The sequence below is a fragment of the Aulonocara stuartgranti genome (assembly GCF_965226115.1).
Source record: "Aulonocara stuartgranti genome assembly, chromosome: 7".
Taxonomy (NCBI): Eukaryota; Metazoa; Chordata; class Actinopteri; order Cichliformes; family Cichlidae; genus Aulonocara; species Aulonocara stuartgranti.
In genome coordinates, this window is record NC_138945.1 from 10,326,751 (window position 1) to 10,341,738 (window position 14,988).

General features: G+C 39.5%; 1 protein-coding gene across 2 annotated transcripts in view; it reads left to right on the forward strand.

Annotated features, from left to right (window-relative positions):
* The window catches only part of necab2 (N-terminal EF-hand calcium binding protein 2), a 146,511-nt gene that overhangs the window by 87,975 nt on the left and 43,548 nt on the right, over window positions 1–14,988 (forward strand). The window contains exons 8-9 of one of the 2 annotated variants that reach the window (XM_082540536.1): window positions 3,151–3,230; window positions 11,324–11,380. In XM_082540536.1, coding sequence (XP_082396662.1) covers window positions 3,151–3,230; window positions 11,324–11,380 — 137 coding nt within the window. The remainder of the gene's footprint in view (window positions 1–3,150; window positions 3,231–11,323; window positions 11,381–14,988) is intronic. The other variant, XM_082540537.1, reaches the window with a different exon arrangement.

Genomic DNA, 14,988 nt, shown 5'->3' on the forward strand with positions numbered 1-14,988 from the left:
ACTAAATCAAAGAATATTAATCCAGGACCTGAAACACAAATACTGGGTTGCAGACCCAGTATTTGGGTCTGCACTTGATCTGACAATCTAAAGAAACAGATGAGAAGTCATTGATAGCTATCAGTCTGGAAATAGTTACAGAGCAATTTCTAAGGCTTTTTCATTTTCTAGTAACTGAGAAAACTTGGAATAATGGTGAAGACTCCCATCTCTGCAGGACCTGTACACCTCCAGGACACTGGGGCGTGCAGCTCGGATCACAGCTGACCCTTCTCACCCTGGACACAGTCTGTTTGACCTGCTCCCCTCAGGCAGGAGGCTCCGGTCCATTCGCACCAGAACCTCTCACCATAAGAACAGTTTCTTCCCCTCTGCTGTTGGACACATGAACAATAACCGTATGACTGTTCCCACCACTAACACATGACCCTACGCTGTGTTCACTGCATCATTCCATGTTTGGCACTGATCACCACCTGCACTCATGTATATATCTTTCTACGTAGCACTTTAATTCTTATTCTTATTTTTATTTTTTCATGTCTATTTAAGCGTAATTTATGACAGTATGTTTGCACTGAAGCACCGCAGCAATTTCCTAATGTTGTAAACCTGCTCAACATTTGGCAATAAAACCCTTTCTGATTCTGATTCTGAACCTTCCCACGAGTGGCCGGCCGACCAAAATTACTTCAACAGTGTATCAACAGGTCATCCAGAAGGACACAGAAGAACCCAGAACAGAATTCCAAGGAGAAACTCACCATTGACCGAAAGAACACAAAGGCTCGTTGCCAAAAAAAATCTCGATGATCTTCAAGTAAAATAGTTTTTGCTCAAGCACTAGTGATGTGCAATACCACTGATTTTCTTTCCGATCCGATACCAAGTAATATTCAGGGTGGTATCAACGATACTGATCCGATACCGATACTTTGTACAAAACCTTATTTTGTTTATTGTATCTCAAATTATAGCATCATAATGATTACAGGACATCAGATTACTTGTTCTTATCACTTAATAATGCAGAGTTCATCACATAGAAATAAAAAAAACTGAAGTTGTGTGCTATTTGAGCATGTTGCCTGGCTGCAGCACTAAAGGACTCCGTGAGAGACGTCTGTCTCGCACTAGCAGCACCTGTCCCTGTCCTCCTCTTCAGTTCGTCTCAACATACGCTCGTCATATTCTGTGATATGATTTACTCTGAGGTGTTTGACAAGGTTAGTGATGTTGCCACAACCATACATGCCAACCCTCCCGATTTTTCCCGAATTTCTCCCGAAAATCTCCCGGAGCCACCAGTCTCCTGAATTTCTCCCGATTTTCCACCCAGACAATAAAATTGAAAAACCATTTCGCAGAATTCATAGCGCGGCCCAGCCAATTCCAGTTTCCAACAATGGTGGCAGCTACTTAGTTTTAATAGTGCTCTTATTTCTCTTTCTGGGTTGCAAAAAAACTTTTAATATATTTTCAGGTAAGAATGTAGCTGTGTAAACTTCAAATATCTGAGCCGACTGACACATCGTCTTCAAACCCCTGCGGTCTTTCACTATTCGGGTTAAACATGATATATAAGTCACTTTGATAACTTAAAAATGTTATTGTTTGGCTTTTTCAGTGTTTTATTTGTTCGTAAGTAAATCGGTTTGGCTGAGATTAAAGTTATTCGATTAGATTAAATTAAAGGTAACTTTATTAATCCCTCCGGAGGGTTACTCCGGGGTTTTCACACAGCTGAATAAACGTCAAACAGAAAATGATTAAACAGAAGAGTTTTACATCAGTGCCCGGTTATATTTTAGATAGCAAGGAGCAGACAGCAGAGTTTCACTCCACCGAGGGAACTCGTGACGTACTACCCGGCTTTCTTTAGACCGCGAAGGCCGGGTCCTCAGGTGGAACCAGCCTCTGAATTTGGACACCCCTGCTGTTTCCGGGCCGGCCAATAATAACGGTGACATTTAACGTATTTTATCCAATAAAAAAACCCTGTAAAATGTATTCCCCCCCCCAACAGCCCTAGTATGGCCACAACACCTCACTCTTGGAGCACTTTTTTGCCACACGTATCGCAAACCACGTCTCAGCTGTTTGTGTAGGTAAAATCAGACCGCACATGACTCCGATTATGCTCAGCCATTGTTGTGAGTGCGCACGCCAAGGGGCTACGAGACATTTATACAGCCGTATTTCGCACATGACTATGAAAGGCGGAAGAGGAAATAGTTCCTTTGAATGTAGACAATCCGAATGTTATAGTTTCTTTCCACTGTGTTCCTGTTAATAACAAACTACAAATTTACTCTAAATTACTAAAATATCGATATTTTTATGTGAGAATCGATTCTAGAACATCAATGATTGGTATCGGAGGAATCGATATTTCAGGATCGATCCGCACATCACTATCAAGCACACTTGAGTTATGCAGAAGGTCAGTGATGAGAAACAAACAAGCAAGTCACGTCTGAACAGCTAAAAAATAATAATAATTTAAGATTTTGAAGTGGCCTAATCAACATCCAGACTCAGATCACATTAGGATGCTATGGCATGACCTTAAAAAGGGTTGTTCGTGCTCAGAAACCCTCAAATGTTGCTGAATTAAAACAATTACCCCAGAGCAATGTGAAAGATTCATTACCAGTTATCTTGATTGCAGTTCCTGTTGCCAATAGTTGCACAACCAGTTATTAGCTTAGGGGGCAATTGCTTTTTTCACACAGAGCCACATAGGTTTGGATAGCTGTTTTATGTCCAATATTAAAATTTTTTTAATGATCTGAAATAATTGTGAAAAATATCAGCAAAGGCCCCGAGACTTTTTCTGTACAAGAAGATCAGAAATCACAGTACGATATATCCCTGACACCTCCTCTGCTCTAAAACACTATTACATTACTGAGCATACTGTAAATGAGTTCACACCATATGTAACTGATATGGTGTGATACTGTAGCTATAAAAGAAATAGGCCGACAGTGCACTGATTTCATTACGCATAAGATGCATTTGAATGAATGTTACTAGATGCACCATATCTGATCGCAAACCGCAAAGAAAATGATGCAAATATTTTTGATATATTATTACTTAATTCAGTGTCTTTAGATTCTGAATCTGTACGTCTGTGTGCTGCAGGTGCAGTGGAGGTGAGGAAAGAAGGTCTGGAGGCGCAGATCAACCGTCTAGCTGAACTCATCGGACGACTGGAGAATAAGGTGAGGAACACAGACACACCCACATTAATATGTTTTAATAACTAAGAAAGAAATCCCCAATGATGTGAGTGCAAGCAGCTGAAGTGACTTTTCTCTAATGGGTGGCTTGGCTCAGCCTCAGAGATAAGGTGAGGAGTTTGGACATTCAGAGGGAGCTCAGAGTAGAGCTACTGCTTTAATCGGATAGAGTAGGCATCTGATCAGGATTCCTCCTGGGAATCTCCTTTCTGAGGTTTTCTGGGCATGCCCAACTGGGGGGAGACCCTAGGGTAGACCCAGAATCCACTAGAGAAATAGTATATCTTATCTGGACAGGGAATGCCTCAGGTTACCCCCAGAGTAAGTGGAAAATGTTGCTGGGGAGAAGTATGTCAGGAATACCCTGTTTAGCCTGCTGCCAATCCAACCCAACTTCGGCTGAGATGAAGAAAATGGATGGATGGTTATTACATCTGGCATGTTAATTTCTGCATTTTATGGTATTTCATAGATCTGAAGCTATAAAATAAAAGCAGTGTGTGCAGTAATGTGAGCACATATCTGTGAACCTGGCACACTTCACACACATCCACTAAACCAGACCTCAGCTGCCTGCACTGCTCAGTAAAAAATGCATCGCTGTCTGCATCTTCCATTGGGATTCTCCTCCTCCCTTTGGTGCTCTATTGTTATTTCAATTCAGTTCTTTCAGTTTACAAAGTTTAAACTACATCACCTCCTTAAAAAGCACCCAACCTTTTGTTTTAGCTTCCAGTGGCTTATCTTGGATTTTTGAAGCTTTAATGTAAATTAGCCAATTGTTACATATTTCTGACATGAAACCTGTATGATTTAAATAATTGTAAACATTCTATAAGAGTTCAGTTTATCATCTCATAACCTCTCCTATGGGTTCAGAGCCACTTTAAGTCTATATACGGATCTTTATGGTCTTTCTTGGGGTTTTGCTGGCAATGCAAATCCAGCATCAGCTTCCCTAAAGCCTAATATTCAAAGCTTTACTTTAGGAAAGTAAGTTTTACCTCTTTCTCTCAGACTTTATCACTAACCCACAAAGTGATTAATACAGACATTCATCCTCAGCTTTATCGCATCAGTACCTCTGATTTTATTTATCTGATCTTTAAACAAGACCAGGTGGATTTTTTTTCATATGAATATTCATCAATATAGATTGAATTGTCAACCATATATATTTAATTTGTGTAATACACTGGGATATTTATAACTAGAGCTATTTGTTAGATTTTTGTTCGATTTTGTAACTCTGGGAGCAACTTTGGCCACATACTTTCCTCTGTGATTAGTACGGTTTTCTGATTGTGAATGTTTAGAAAGTTCTGATCTAATGTCAAATTTCAGTGAAATAAAGAATCAAACTGTACATACAGGAAATACTTTGTTTTAAGGCCTTCTTTACAGAGTGAATAACACAACCTCTGATAAGAACTGAGTTCAACCTTAAAACAGATGAACAGACTGTGAGAATTGAGCTGCACTGCTGTCAGTTCTTTTAAAGCACCAGTCATCCTTTCGACACTAGAGCTCTTCTATCAGACACAAACGACTGAAAGTCAGTGATCTCTGTCCTCATTATAACTTTTTCTCTGCCCAAGCTTGTCAGCATATGGAGGATTTGTTAGTTTGATATGTTACATTGGCCAAATTGCGTACACCAGAGCAGCACGCTGAAGGTCGGCGGAGGACAAAAGAGAGGAAAGTGTTGCAGGAGGGGGGGGGGAATGATAGTCAGTGGGGGCTAATAAGCAGGTGGGAGTGGGGAGTGAGTAGCTGATTTACATCAAGTGAAAGAAATTGAAGAAAGTAAGAAACTATCACAGTGCATATTTTTTCTTCACTTCTTCTAAAGTGTGGCAACTCTCTAGTCAAAGATGCCTCTTCATCATCTTCCTTCCTCCCTTCTGTCATTCTTGCATCTTTCATTTGCCTTCGCTCCCCCCCCCCCCCCCCCCCCCCCCCCCTCGCTGTCTTTGTCCCTCCGTTCCTCTGCATTGCCTACATCTTATTCAGTACTGAACATGTTGCAGCTAATGGAGCCCCAGCAGACTCAGCTGTCTTTAGGAGAGTGAGCGACTACAGCAGAAAGAGCTAAAGAATACCTAAAGACTATGCACCGCTGTGGGGGAGGAGGAGTAGCAAGATGAGGAAGGATAGAGGGGAATCACATTAGGAAAAAAGGATTGGAAGAAGGAAACAAAATGCTCGTGTGAGCAGAGTTACATCATCACTCATAATACCGCTTTAGAAACAACCTGAAGCCTTTAACCTCTTACTCTAATTTAATATACGTCCAACTATTTACTCAGTTTTGGCAGCAATGGCTGAAATGTTTCTTACCAAAGAACTGTTCAATAATCACCTGCAACCATAAATCCTCCAGAGACTCAATTAGTCTACTTTCCAGAAGTCTGTGGCACAAAGAAAATCTTTCCAATGTCGACTACTACAAACAGACAAGTTTCTTTTTTACCCCTTTAGATGGCAATAAAGTCAGGAATAATTCATGCATTTTACTTTTACTTGAGGGAACGTTGAATTGAAGCTTAAAATTTCTGAAAAGAGAGGTAGAAAGGAGAGTGACAGAGCATTCATTTATCAGCTCTTTCTCTATTAAAACAAGTTACCAGGGGGAACAAGGCATGTGTAAACTGAAAAGTAGGTTTAAATTTAAGTGCTTGTTGTCTTCATGTTATATAGGATTACATATTGCTGTCTTGTTGTGTGTGCAGCTATCAAAAATGGTGCTTCATGTGGCAGCACACCACCATTTCTACGTCACAGCAGATAAAGTGGATGGTTACAGAGTCACTGGCCAGGTCTTTAATGATATAGTCAACGTTTTTAAAAAGATAGACTAATTCACTTTCTTATTGAGAATTAAATCTAAAGACCATTCTACTCAGAAATGCACAGGAATTATAAAGCTGCAGTCTACTGACATGTAGCTCAGGCTCAAGAAGGGGTAAAAGCTTCTGCCTTGATCCTTCTCTGAGGCTCTCTGATAGGAAAACTGTCTGTGATAAGAAAACCTGAAGTGTTTTGCTTCAGGTCAAGAAATATAAACCTCTGTAAAGCCACACATCTGACTTTTATGTTTGTCTCTGCACAATCTGTACATGGTGTGCTGGACAGTATAACATGGAATTTTATAAGATTCAGGCGGTTTAATGGTATGTTGCATTATTTTTATGCATTATATTCATAGTGGTCAGTTTTACTATCAAATATAAAACACTTTAGTGTCACCATGCAAAAGAAATAAAACATAAATTAAATAAAACCACACACGAAAAATAATAAATAATCGACTGAAGGCTCTGTGAACAAAACTTAAACACTGGGACAAGGCCTCAGAGTCTCTACTTAACAGGTGGACATAATGCCACATTAATGCTAGAAGATAACAGCCAAAGACTTCCAGACAGCAGATGTGGCACCGCTGTCTTTGTTCAGTGTTTTTGGTACATCTTTGCTCTTCTCTCTCTTTTCTTTATCCTTTCTTCACTGGTGTTGGATGTCGCATGATTAGGATGACAAATGAGATCTGAAATGATCACAAATTGGGGTAACTAGAAGTAACTAGAAGTTTCCAAGCAATACTAGTACTGCGTAAATTTCATTTACTTAGAAATCTAAAATAATTTGCGTATCTGTTTTCAATTCAGTGTGATGCCTTTTATTTTGGAGGTTTTGCTGAAATCAATTTTCCACCTTGATAAAATTTTGATTTCAGAATAGAAAAGAAGACAAATTACTCGTATAATTACACTTGGACCAACAACAGGGAACAGCAGAAATCCGCTGCACGTGAAAAAGAAAATAGGTCACCAAACTTTTCTGTTGGAAAATGAGCTTTCAGAATAATGAGAGCTATAGAAAAGCACATGAATAGGCATTTTCTGCTGGATTAAATTTACAGAGGGCTGTACAGAATACTGCAGAAATCATACTGGATCAAAACAAAAGCTTTGTGGAGGTGTCTTAAATGTGTCTTTGCCTCTCTGTTTTGTTGAGTATTACCTGCACAAGTTTTAGTATTAAGACTGTGCAGGTGTCTGGAAGGAGAAGATATTATCACACTGCGTCGGAGTGAATCATGAATTGTTTACTCAATGAATAATAAGCCAGCTACACACTGAGTGATGCTGTACATGGTGAGATGAAAATAGTGTCTTACTTTGGCCCCTTTGCCTGGATATCACAGGAAATCCTGTTACCTACAAACCCTCCTTAAAGTGGCAAAATCATGGAGCCTCTGTTGCTCAGTCTTAGTTTCACATTCTCCTACTGTCATCCTTTTTCCTTACTTACAAAATATCATCATTTATTAGTCTCCGTGCACCACAGACCAGGAAATTTTGCTTCCCTTGAAAACATCCCTCTTAGGATAATGAGCTTTCATTGTAGAGGCTCATATGCAATCTCTCCTTTTATCAGCAAAAGTATGTGATGTTGTGTTTGATAACTTGATTATAGCCACATAACTGGCAATGCTTATGCTCACTTTTTAACTATTTTTTAAAATTACTGTCAAGTTGAATGTGAAAAAATAGTAAACTATTACAGTTCTGTCTTATAATCTGCAACATCTTCAAAATTTTTAACATCTTCAAAATTTTCCACATTTAGGACACATCGCATTCAGTTTGCATGTTGAGATGCAGACATATACACTATGTGGATAAAAGTACTGGACCAATTACGGCTTACACCTGCAGGAGCTGCACAGACAAGGACACCAATGCCATGAAGCTCCTATGCACTCTGTGATCCCACTCTGGAATTTTACTTGAGTTGTTGGCGTTCCGAAATGCATTAGTACAACTTGCAGTTGACCGTGGAATATATGGGAAGGATGAAATTTCTTCATCCTAATACAATACCACACTCAAATTCAGCGACCTTTTTACGACAACTCAATTTTTCATAAATGTTTGTAAAGTCAAACTGCATAGCTAGGTGCTTGATTTATTTACACCTGTAACAACAGGACTGAAATCACCTGAATTGAAAGACTAAAAGGTGTGGTTGTCCACATATATACCATATATATGTGAACATATATATACCACAGATAACCAAATTTTCTTTGACTGTGTGCAATATGGGCAAAGAAAAGAATGGAAATCATACCCTGACTTAACACAAACGTGACTCTAGATGTCAGTTGACATTGCTCATTAACTGCAAGACATGTAAAAGGTAACCAGTGCTGCAAACATTTTGCTAATTAAGACAGTGAATCTGTTTACAATATTTCCACTAAAACAACTTTGTTTCAATTACAATCAAATATATACTCTGAATCTTGATTTCCCCTGCGTACTAAAACATAAAGGTAATTATATCTTATCTTAAGTATATTTTGGGGAAATGCATTTAGCTTAAAATTTGTACTTTTATGTTTTTCCTATCCAACTTGAAGATCAGTAGTTTTGTAGCAACAAAGGATCACATGCATGAGTGAAGGCTTATCGGTGTTCATCTGGGACAAGATTTAGAATAGAATAGAAGGGAATTTAACTTTATTATCATTGCACATGTCACAAGTACAAGGCAACAAAATGCATTTTGCATCCATCCAGAAAGTGCTTTAGCAAAAATATAGATATATTACAAAATATGAATCTATTATTGAACTATCTCAGATGCATTACTGCAAGACTTCGCCAATAAGAAAGTATGTCAGAATTTACCCTCTCCTGTTTCCCTGATAGAAGCAACGGCATGCAAATGACCAATAGAAGCCCAAGCAGACAACTGAGCTGATGGAATCAGTTGGAGAAACTTTTCTTCACTCCTCAAAGATGACTTCTTCAGTCTCAGCTAACTGCAGGTTTCATATCTTTCGCCATCTTACAATGCTGTGGTTGCTGCCATTCCCCAACTCTCTATGAATGATTCTCATGGCCACTGATCAATGGTCATAACAGTTTGCATACTAATGATCACGAAACAGAGCTGGTCAGTTGGTCAGTGGTGCTAATTTTGCTCTCTATGCAAATTTTAAGGAAACCTCCAGTCACCTAAACCTGATGGATGAGTGACGAAACTTCCTGGGATTTCCCTACCTGGCTGATTGAGAATCTTTCCTATCTTTCTTAAGAACATAAAAAAGTTAATATTATTTAAACCTTTTTTAGATCATGTTTTGGCAGTTTTTTACTGGAAACATCTTCCAAGTGATGCAGGGTGTAAAAGAAAGCAGCTGATTTGATTTGTAAATGCCTAAACTAATCTTATCTGACAAAATGTAGTGCAGTTCAAACAGAACATTAGTGAGGATAAACAGAGGGCTGAATATTCGACCTTAATTTGCTAAGCAGGCAGACTCACAACTCAAGTGAATGCTAACATGTTAGCTATATCGTTTTTGTGAGGCAGTAACACATTAGCATTGTGAGAAGAGCTTGTTAGTGAGCTTGCATTGCTGAAAACAAATGTTAATGCAGGTTTAATGGAATGCATGCCATTAGTACTGCTGCTTTGTAAAGCACTTTTAAGAAAACAGCAATGGGTAAACAAAGCTGTTTCACAAAAATGTCTTTCAGTGTAGCATGTGCAGTAAGGAAAATAGCAGGCAGTGAGTCTTTTATGTACTGAACAGCCAACAACACACGGCACCTTTCATTTCAGTCCAGCTGTGACCATACTGTGTCACATTAGGTTTAAATCATTCATCCTAGGATTTGGTATGTGTGAGTGTCTGCGTGTCACCTGCCCACTGTGCCGGACGCCGTGATCCTGCTGAGTTTGGTAAAAGTCTCAGTTGCCCTCGGAGCTCCACAGACACTATTCAAACAGTGCTAGTCATCAGTCACCTTGGTGACAGACACCTGCAGCGCTTACTGTGATTTATTAGAGCGGGTTTATATAACGCTTGCTCACAGGCAGTGAAAGTGGAGGGGAAAACTGAAAATCAATGTTGTGCCATCGTTGTACACAGTCACTATACTATTGTGCCACCTGGCTTTGCTCCTGTCTTGCCTGAAGGATATATTTGAACTTAATTTAATCGTGCCTTTCACTTAATTGACCTTTTGCTAAACCCGTCCCCTGAAGCATGGCTGTCTCGTAAGAGCAATGCCCATTATCTAAAGTATGGTCTGATTGTTTTTTGGCCTTTGTAAAATGCACAGGATGAGAAAAAGTTTACTGGCTCATTGCTACGAGGTTATGTATTTTCTGATTCACAGTCGTGATTGGGTAGAAATTTAAACGAAAAACTATTTTTTGCCCGAGTTGTACAGATATTTTGGCTTGCTGGTGTGAACTGAGGCTCTCCCAAGTATCTCTCATCCATAGAGCTCAAGGATGTTCATTTTGGCTTTATAGTCGCTCCAGTTGGGGATGTCGTTCAGGTGGAAATTTTAAAAGATAGCTGAGGGCCTAGGGGATTATTACCAGTTCTTGCTAGCGCTACACTGTAAAACACATTCTGCTCTTTGTTTGCATTTCTTCTTCTTGAATATTCAACTGCTCAGGGTGTGTTGACCTTTTGACTGGTAACCCTTTTTTGTCCTATTTCAGGCTCAGTAGTCTCTGGCACAGGAAGCCACAGGACGTCCCTAAAAGTGTTTGGTCAGAAACTAAACTCTGCTTTCAGGCTTTTTTTAGAGACTGTCTAGTGTCAGAGAGCTAGAAGTGAGAGATCGTCTTTTGTTTCCTTATGTGTAAAATGTAAAAAAAAGAAAAAGAACCGTGCAAGACTTTGTAACTAAGGAACTAGAAGGTTAGTAACTTTTTAAAAGAAGAAACAACAACTCCCCTAAATGCTTTCACGTCTATCTTCTTCCCCGTGATGTTCAACAGGATTGGGGATTTCTGTCTTCCATGTTTACATCTTTCATGTCTGCTTCTCTCAGTGATTCTCTCCAATTCCTCCTCGTTCCCTATCTTAATCTGTAAAATACATGTCCTCCTTCTGTGCCTGTCTCTGCAGCATGTCCAGAAAATCCTCATTGTGAGCTGCTAATGTGTGCTTCAAGTTGTAGTAGTAGTAGTAGTAGTTGCTGTCGTTGGTCTTGTAGATTGACATGTTGCTGCTGCTGTTGTTGTGCTTCTCCTTGCAGACGGTCTGGTTTGACCTGCACCAGAGGCTAACAGACACAGATGGCACCACCAGTGCAGTGAGTAGACTAAACACTTTAACGTTGTCCTCTACACTGCAGCACACAGCCTTGGGCCGAGCATCGCTTTCTGCTGCAATACCGTCCTTACACCGCACTACTCTGTTCCTGATGACATACCTATATGATGCAATTACTAGTGGACAGCGCTTATGCATGGCCAGAGCTCTCTAAAAATAGCCCTGCTCTGTATGTCTCTCTCATGGGTGTGAACTTGTGAATTATTTCCCAGAAAATGTGTGTGTTTTGTTGTCTGGAACCGAATAATTTATGGGCACCGAGTATTCTCCAGAAGAACAAATAGAGTCATACATTATCTTATAACATCTAACACCCACAGAGACAATAGCAGGCATATCAGGAGTGCAAGACACATGCAGCATATTCAGTAGGATTTTGTTTGTGATAACAATCAGTGACTCATAGAAAAAACGATCTTCTTTACAAGCCGTATTCGGATTCAGTCATAAATCACAACATCTTCCGTTACAGAAACCCAAATATTTGACACCATTGTCACACACTACTCCAGCTAAGATTGCATATTGCAAACAACACATGTATGCCTGCAGTGAAGTAGAGATAACAGGGTGAGAAGTATGAATGCCTGAAAAGCCAAAAACAATCTTTCTTATAGCAATGTGGATTTATTGTAGTCACAGTTACTTTTCCCTTTCCTATTTTCCCTCGTATAAACCAAAGACATAAGAACGTCCTTCACTAAGGTGTGCTCGTATATGTCTGTTGTTTAGATGGTGTCGTTTGCTACATTGATTCTTGCTTATAAAACAGGCTGAGGGGTTTAACTGGCTTTGGTATAAAGTTACAGTACATTTACACTAGAACAAGCAGCAAATGACCCCTGGAAAAATCTATTCCATGTGGTGTATTTATATATCAAAAATCAATTTATGCCAGTTAGAGCCATTAAGTTCTGTACAGATGCACCACTAAAAGCATGAACAGAGACATGAATATGTATACTTATTTGTGTCATTGTGTAAAGCTGTAAATATGCAGTTTAAAAGTATAAATTACAATCACCGGGCATGTGTCGACAACGCTTCAGTCCCTGGGTTGACCTTAGATTTAAAGAGTAAACAGTAAAAATGACTGCTGAGCATGTCTCTGAAATTCTTATACATTAATACTTAATATGTAAATGGTAAATGGCCTGTATTTGTATAGCGCTTTACTAGTCCCTAAGGACCCCAAAGCGCTTTACACATCCAGTCATCCACCCATTCACACACACATTCATACACTGGTGATGGCAAGCTACCTTGTAGCCACAGCCACGCTGGGGCGCACTGACAGAGGCGCCCCATGTAATGTATGCATTAATTTATTGCATGTACCTGTGAGCTGTAAAAATTTTGACAAAATTGATCAACAGTTCAGAGTGTTATACAGTTGATGATGCAATGGAAAGGCCCTTTGATGTAAAAGTTGAACTCAATAAAAACAAATATCAAAAGTATGACTTACCTTAAAAACCTGCACTCAACCATCCAAAGCAATGGGCAGTACACTAGAGAGGTGAAGAAGAGAGTGCAGGCAGGACAGTTTGTGACAGAAGGAAAGCAGCAAGAGCGAAAGGGAAGATTTACAAGACGGTAGTGAGACCTGGAGGTGACAGAGCTGAAGAGCTTTGTAGACAGTGATCCAGGGTGGACAGTTTTAGAAATGAGGTATAGCAGCAGGACAGGTCAGGGTAAGTTGCTTGAGATAAAGAAGAAAGGCTGAGATGGTTTGGAGATATCAAGATAAGGTATAGAAAAATATAAAATGGATGGTGAAGTTGAATCTGTCAGGAGAAAAGAGGAAGACAACAGATTGGATTCATAGATGTCATTAAGGAGGACATACAGAAGAGGTAGATAATTCAGGAAGCAGCTGAAAGAAGATGGTGAAAATATGAATTAATAAAACAAGGCTGTGACCTGTGCTTAGGGGGCAAAAATATATGAGCGTGCCAACATGTTGACAGGAATTTCGCAGGTACAAGATTTACTATGTTATCAGTCCCGGTTTAGCATGGCATCGTGGCCTTTATGACTTTGTTACAAGGTGCGGACAATTAAAAGACCGAAACAAAGACTCTTGTGCTGCCACTTTTATGTTGTCGAGAGACAACTGGGATTTAGTTGAGTTGTCTTAATCAAGGTAGTGACTCAACTAACCAGCACCACCTACCTTTTGCATCTTTCTATATTTGTCTGCCTCTTCCTTTAGTCCTTTATTCCATTTTTCATTTTAGCATCATGTTGGGGTTGAAGATGGTTTGGTGAACCGTCACTATCTGGGCCCTTTTACCTGCATTTAGTAGTCTGCTTCATCTGTGATTAAAGCCACACAACCTGAATTGGTTACATATCTGTGTAGGTTCTCAGGACATTCAAAGAAGTCCAGTTGCTCTCCTTTCCAGGTTTTAGGAGCCTGGAAAAGAAAGCAACTGGACTTCTTTGAATGTCTTGAAGAGGCACCTCTAGGATCCAGGGCAGTCCAGTAAATCTTATCTTTTTCCACCTATTCTTTAATAAATACATCTGTATGTAAGTAAAGTAAGTGTGTCAGTGCATATGTTTCGTGCATTTGTGTTTACATATACCCCAAGTTCAGGAAGTTTAACACAGGGCCTTCCTGTGTTTAAGGGTGACCTTTGTAATAATCACAAATGCGCTCTTGCCCTCAGCAGTCGAGCCACTTATGGCTCTCAATTTGCTGCTAGGTAGCCACGAGGGCCCTGACTAACTTGTCCCGTTGTCATGGCCACTGACACAAAAAAAGGTTATTATATAAGAGACTATCCACATGCGAGGGAGAAGTTTTAGAGCCCTGATTTGAAATTTAAATGCAGCTCCAGGAAACACTTTTAAAACGCTTAACAATGTGCAATTATAAAGAGAAGTAACAGGCAAAGGTAAGAAACAGGAAAATTAAACTTGAAAAATAATAGAAACATTTTATGAAGGCATACTTACTTTGCAGTCTTTAAAAAATAGATTCCAGTATAACATTGCGAGGCAATTAAACATAAAAATAGCTACTGGTAATCACCTTGTATAACAGGATCCATTTGGCTGTTTGGTGGCCTGCTTTACAAAGCAAAGTAAACAGTGTCCAGCTGGGACATTTTTGCCTATGAGATAATGGTGTTTGTGCTAACACACAGGCTAGGAAACCACTCTAGTGCAGTCCTCATGGTAATGCAGCACATGCTTCATCTCACCATGTCAGAGCTTCCAAACATGTGCGAGTATTTGTGTGGAGTTTGTGTACACCCACAGTCAGTTCTTTTAAATGTGAAAACTCACATTCAGTTCACAAACATTTAGACACATTAAACCATTTTTTGAAAATGAAACAGTTCTTCAGTTCAAAGTGTGCATAGTTTAACTGACGGTTAAACATCATCATGGCCAAATGAGGACGCTGCATTTACATCAACCTACAAAAACATACATGCTTTAACTAAACCTGGAGTTTGTTTACTAAAGACGATATCCTGAGTTTCATTTTTAACTTGTGACCTTGTGGCGTGTACTGTGCTTTATTGAAACTTTCATCCACAACTACTTTTCTCTTGCACTTCACAAAAGCACTGA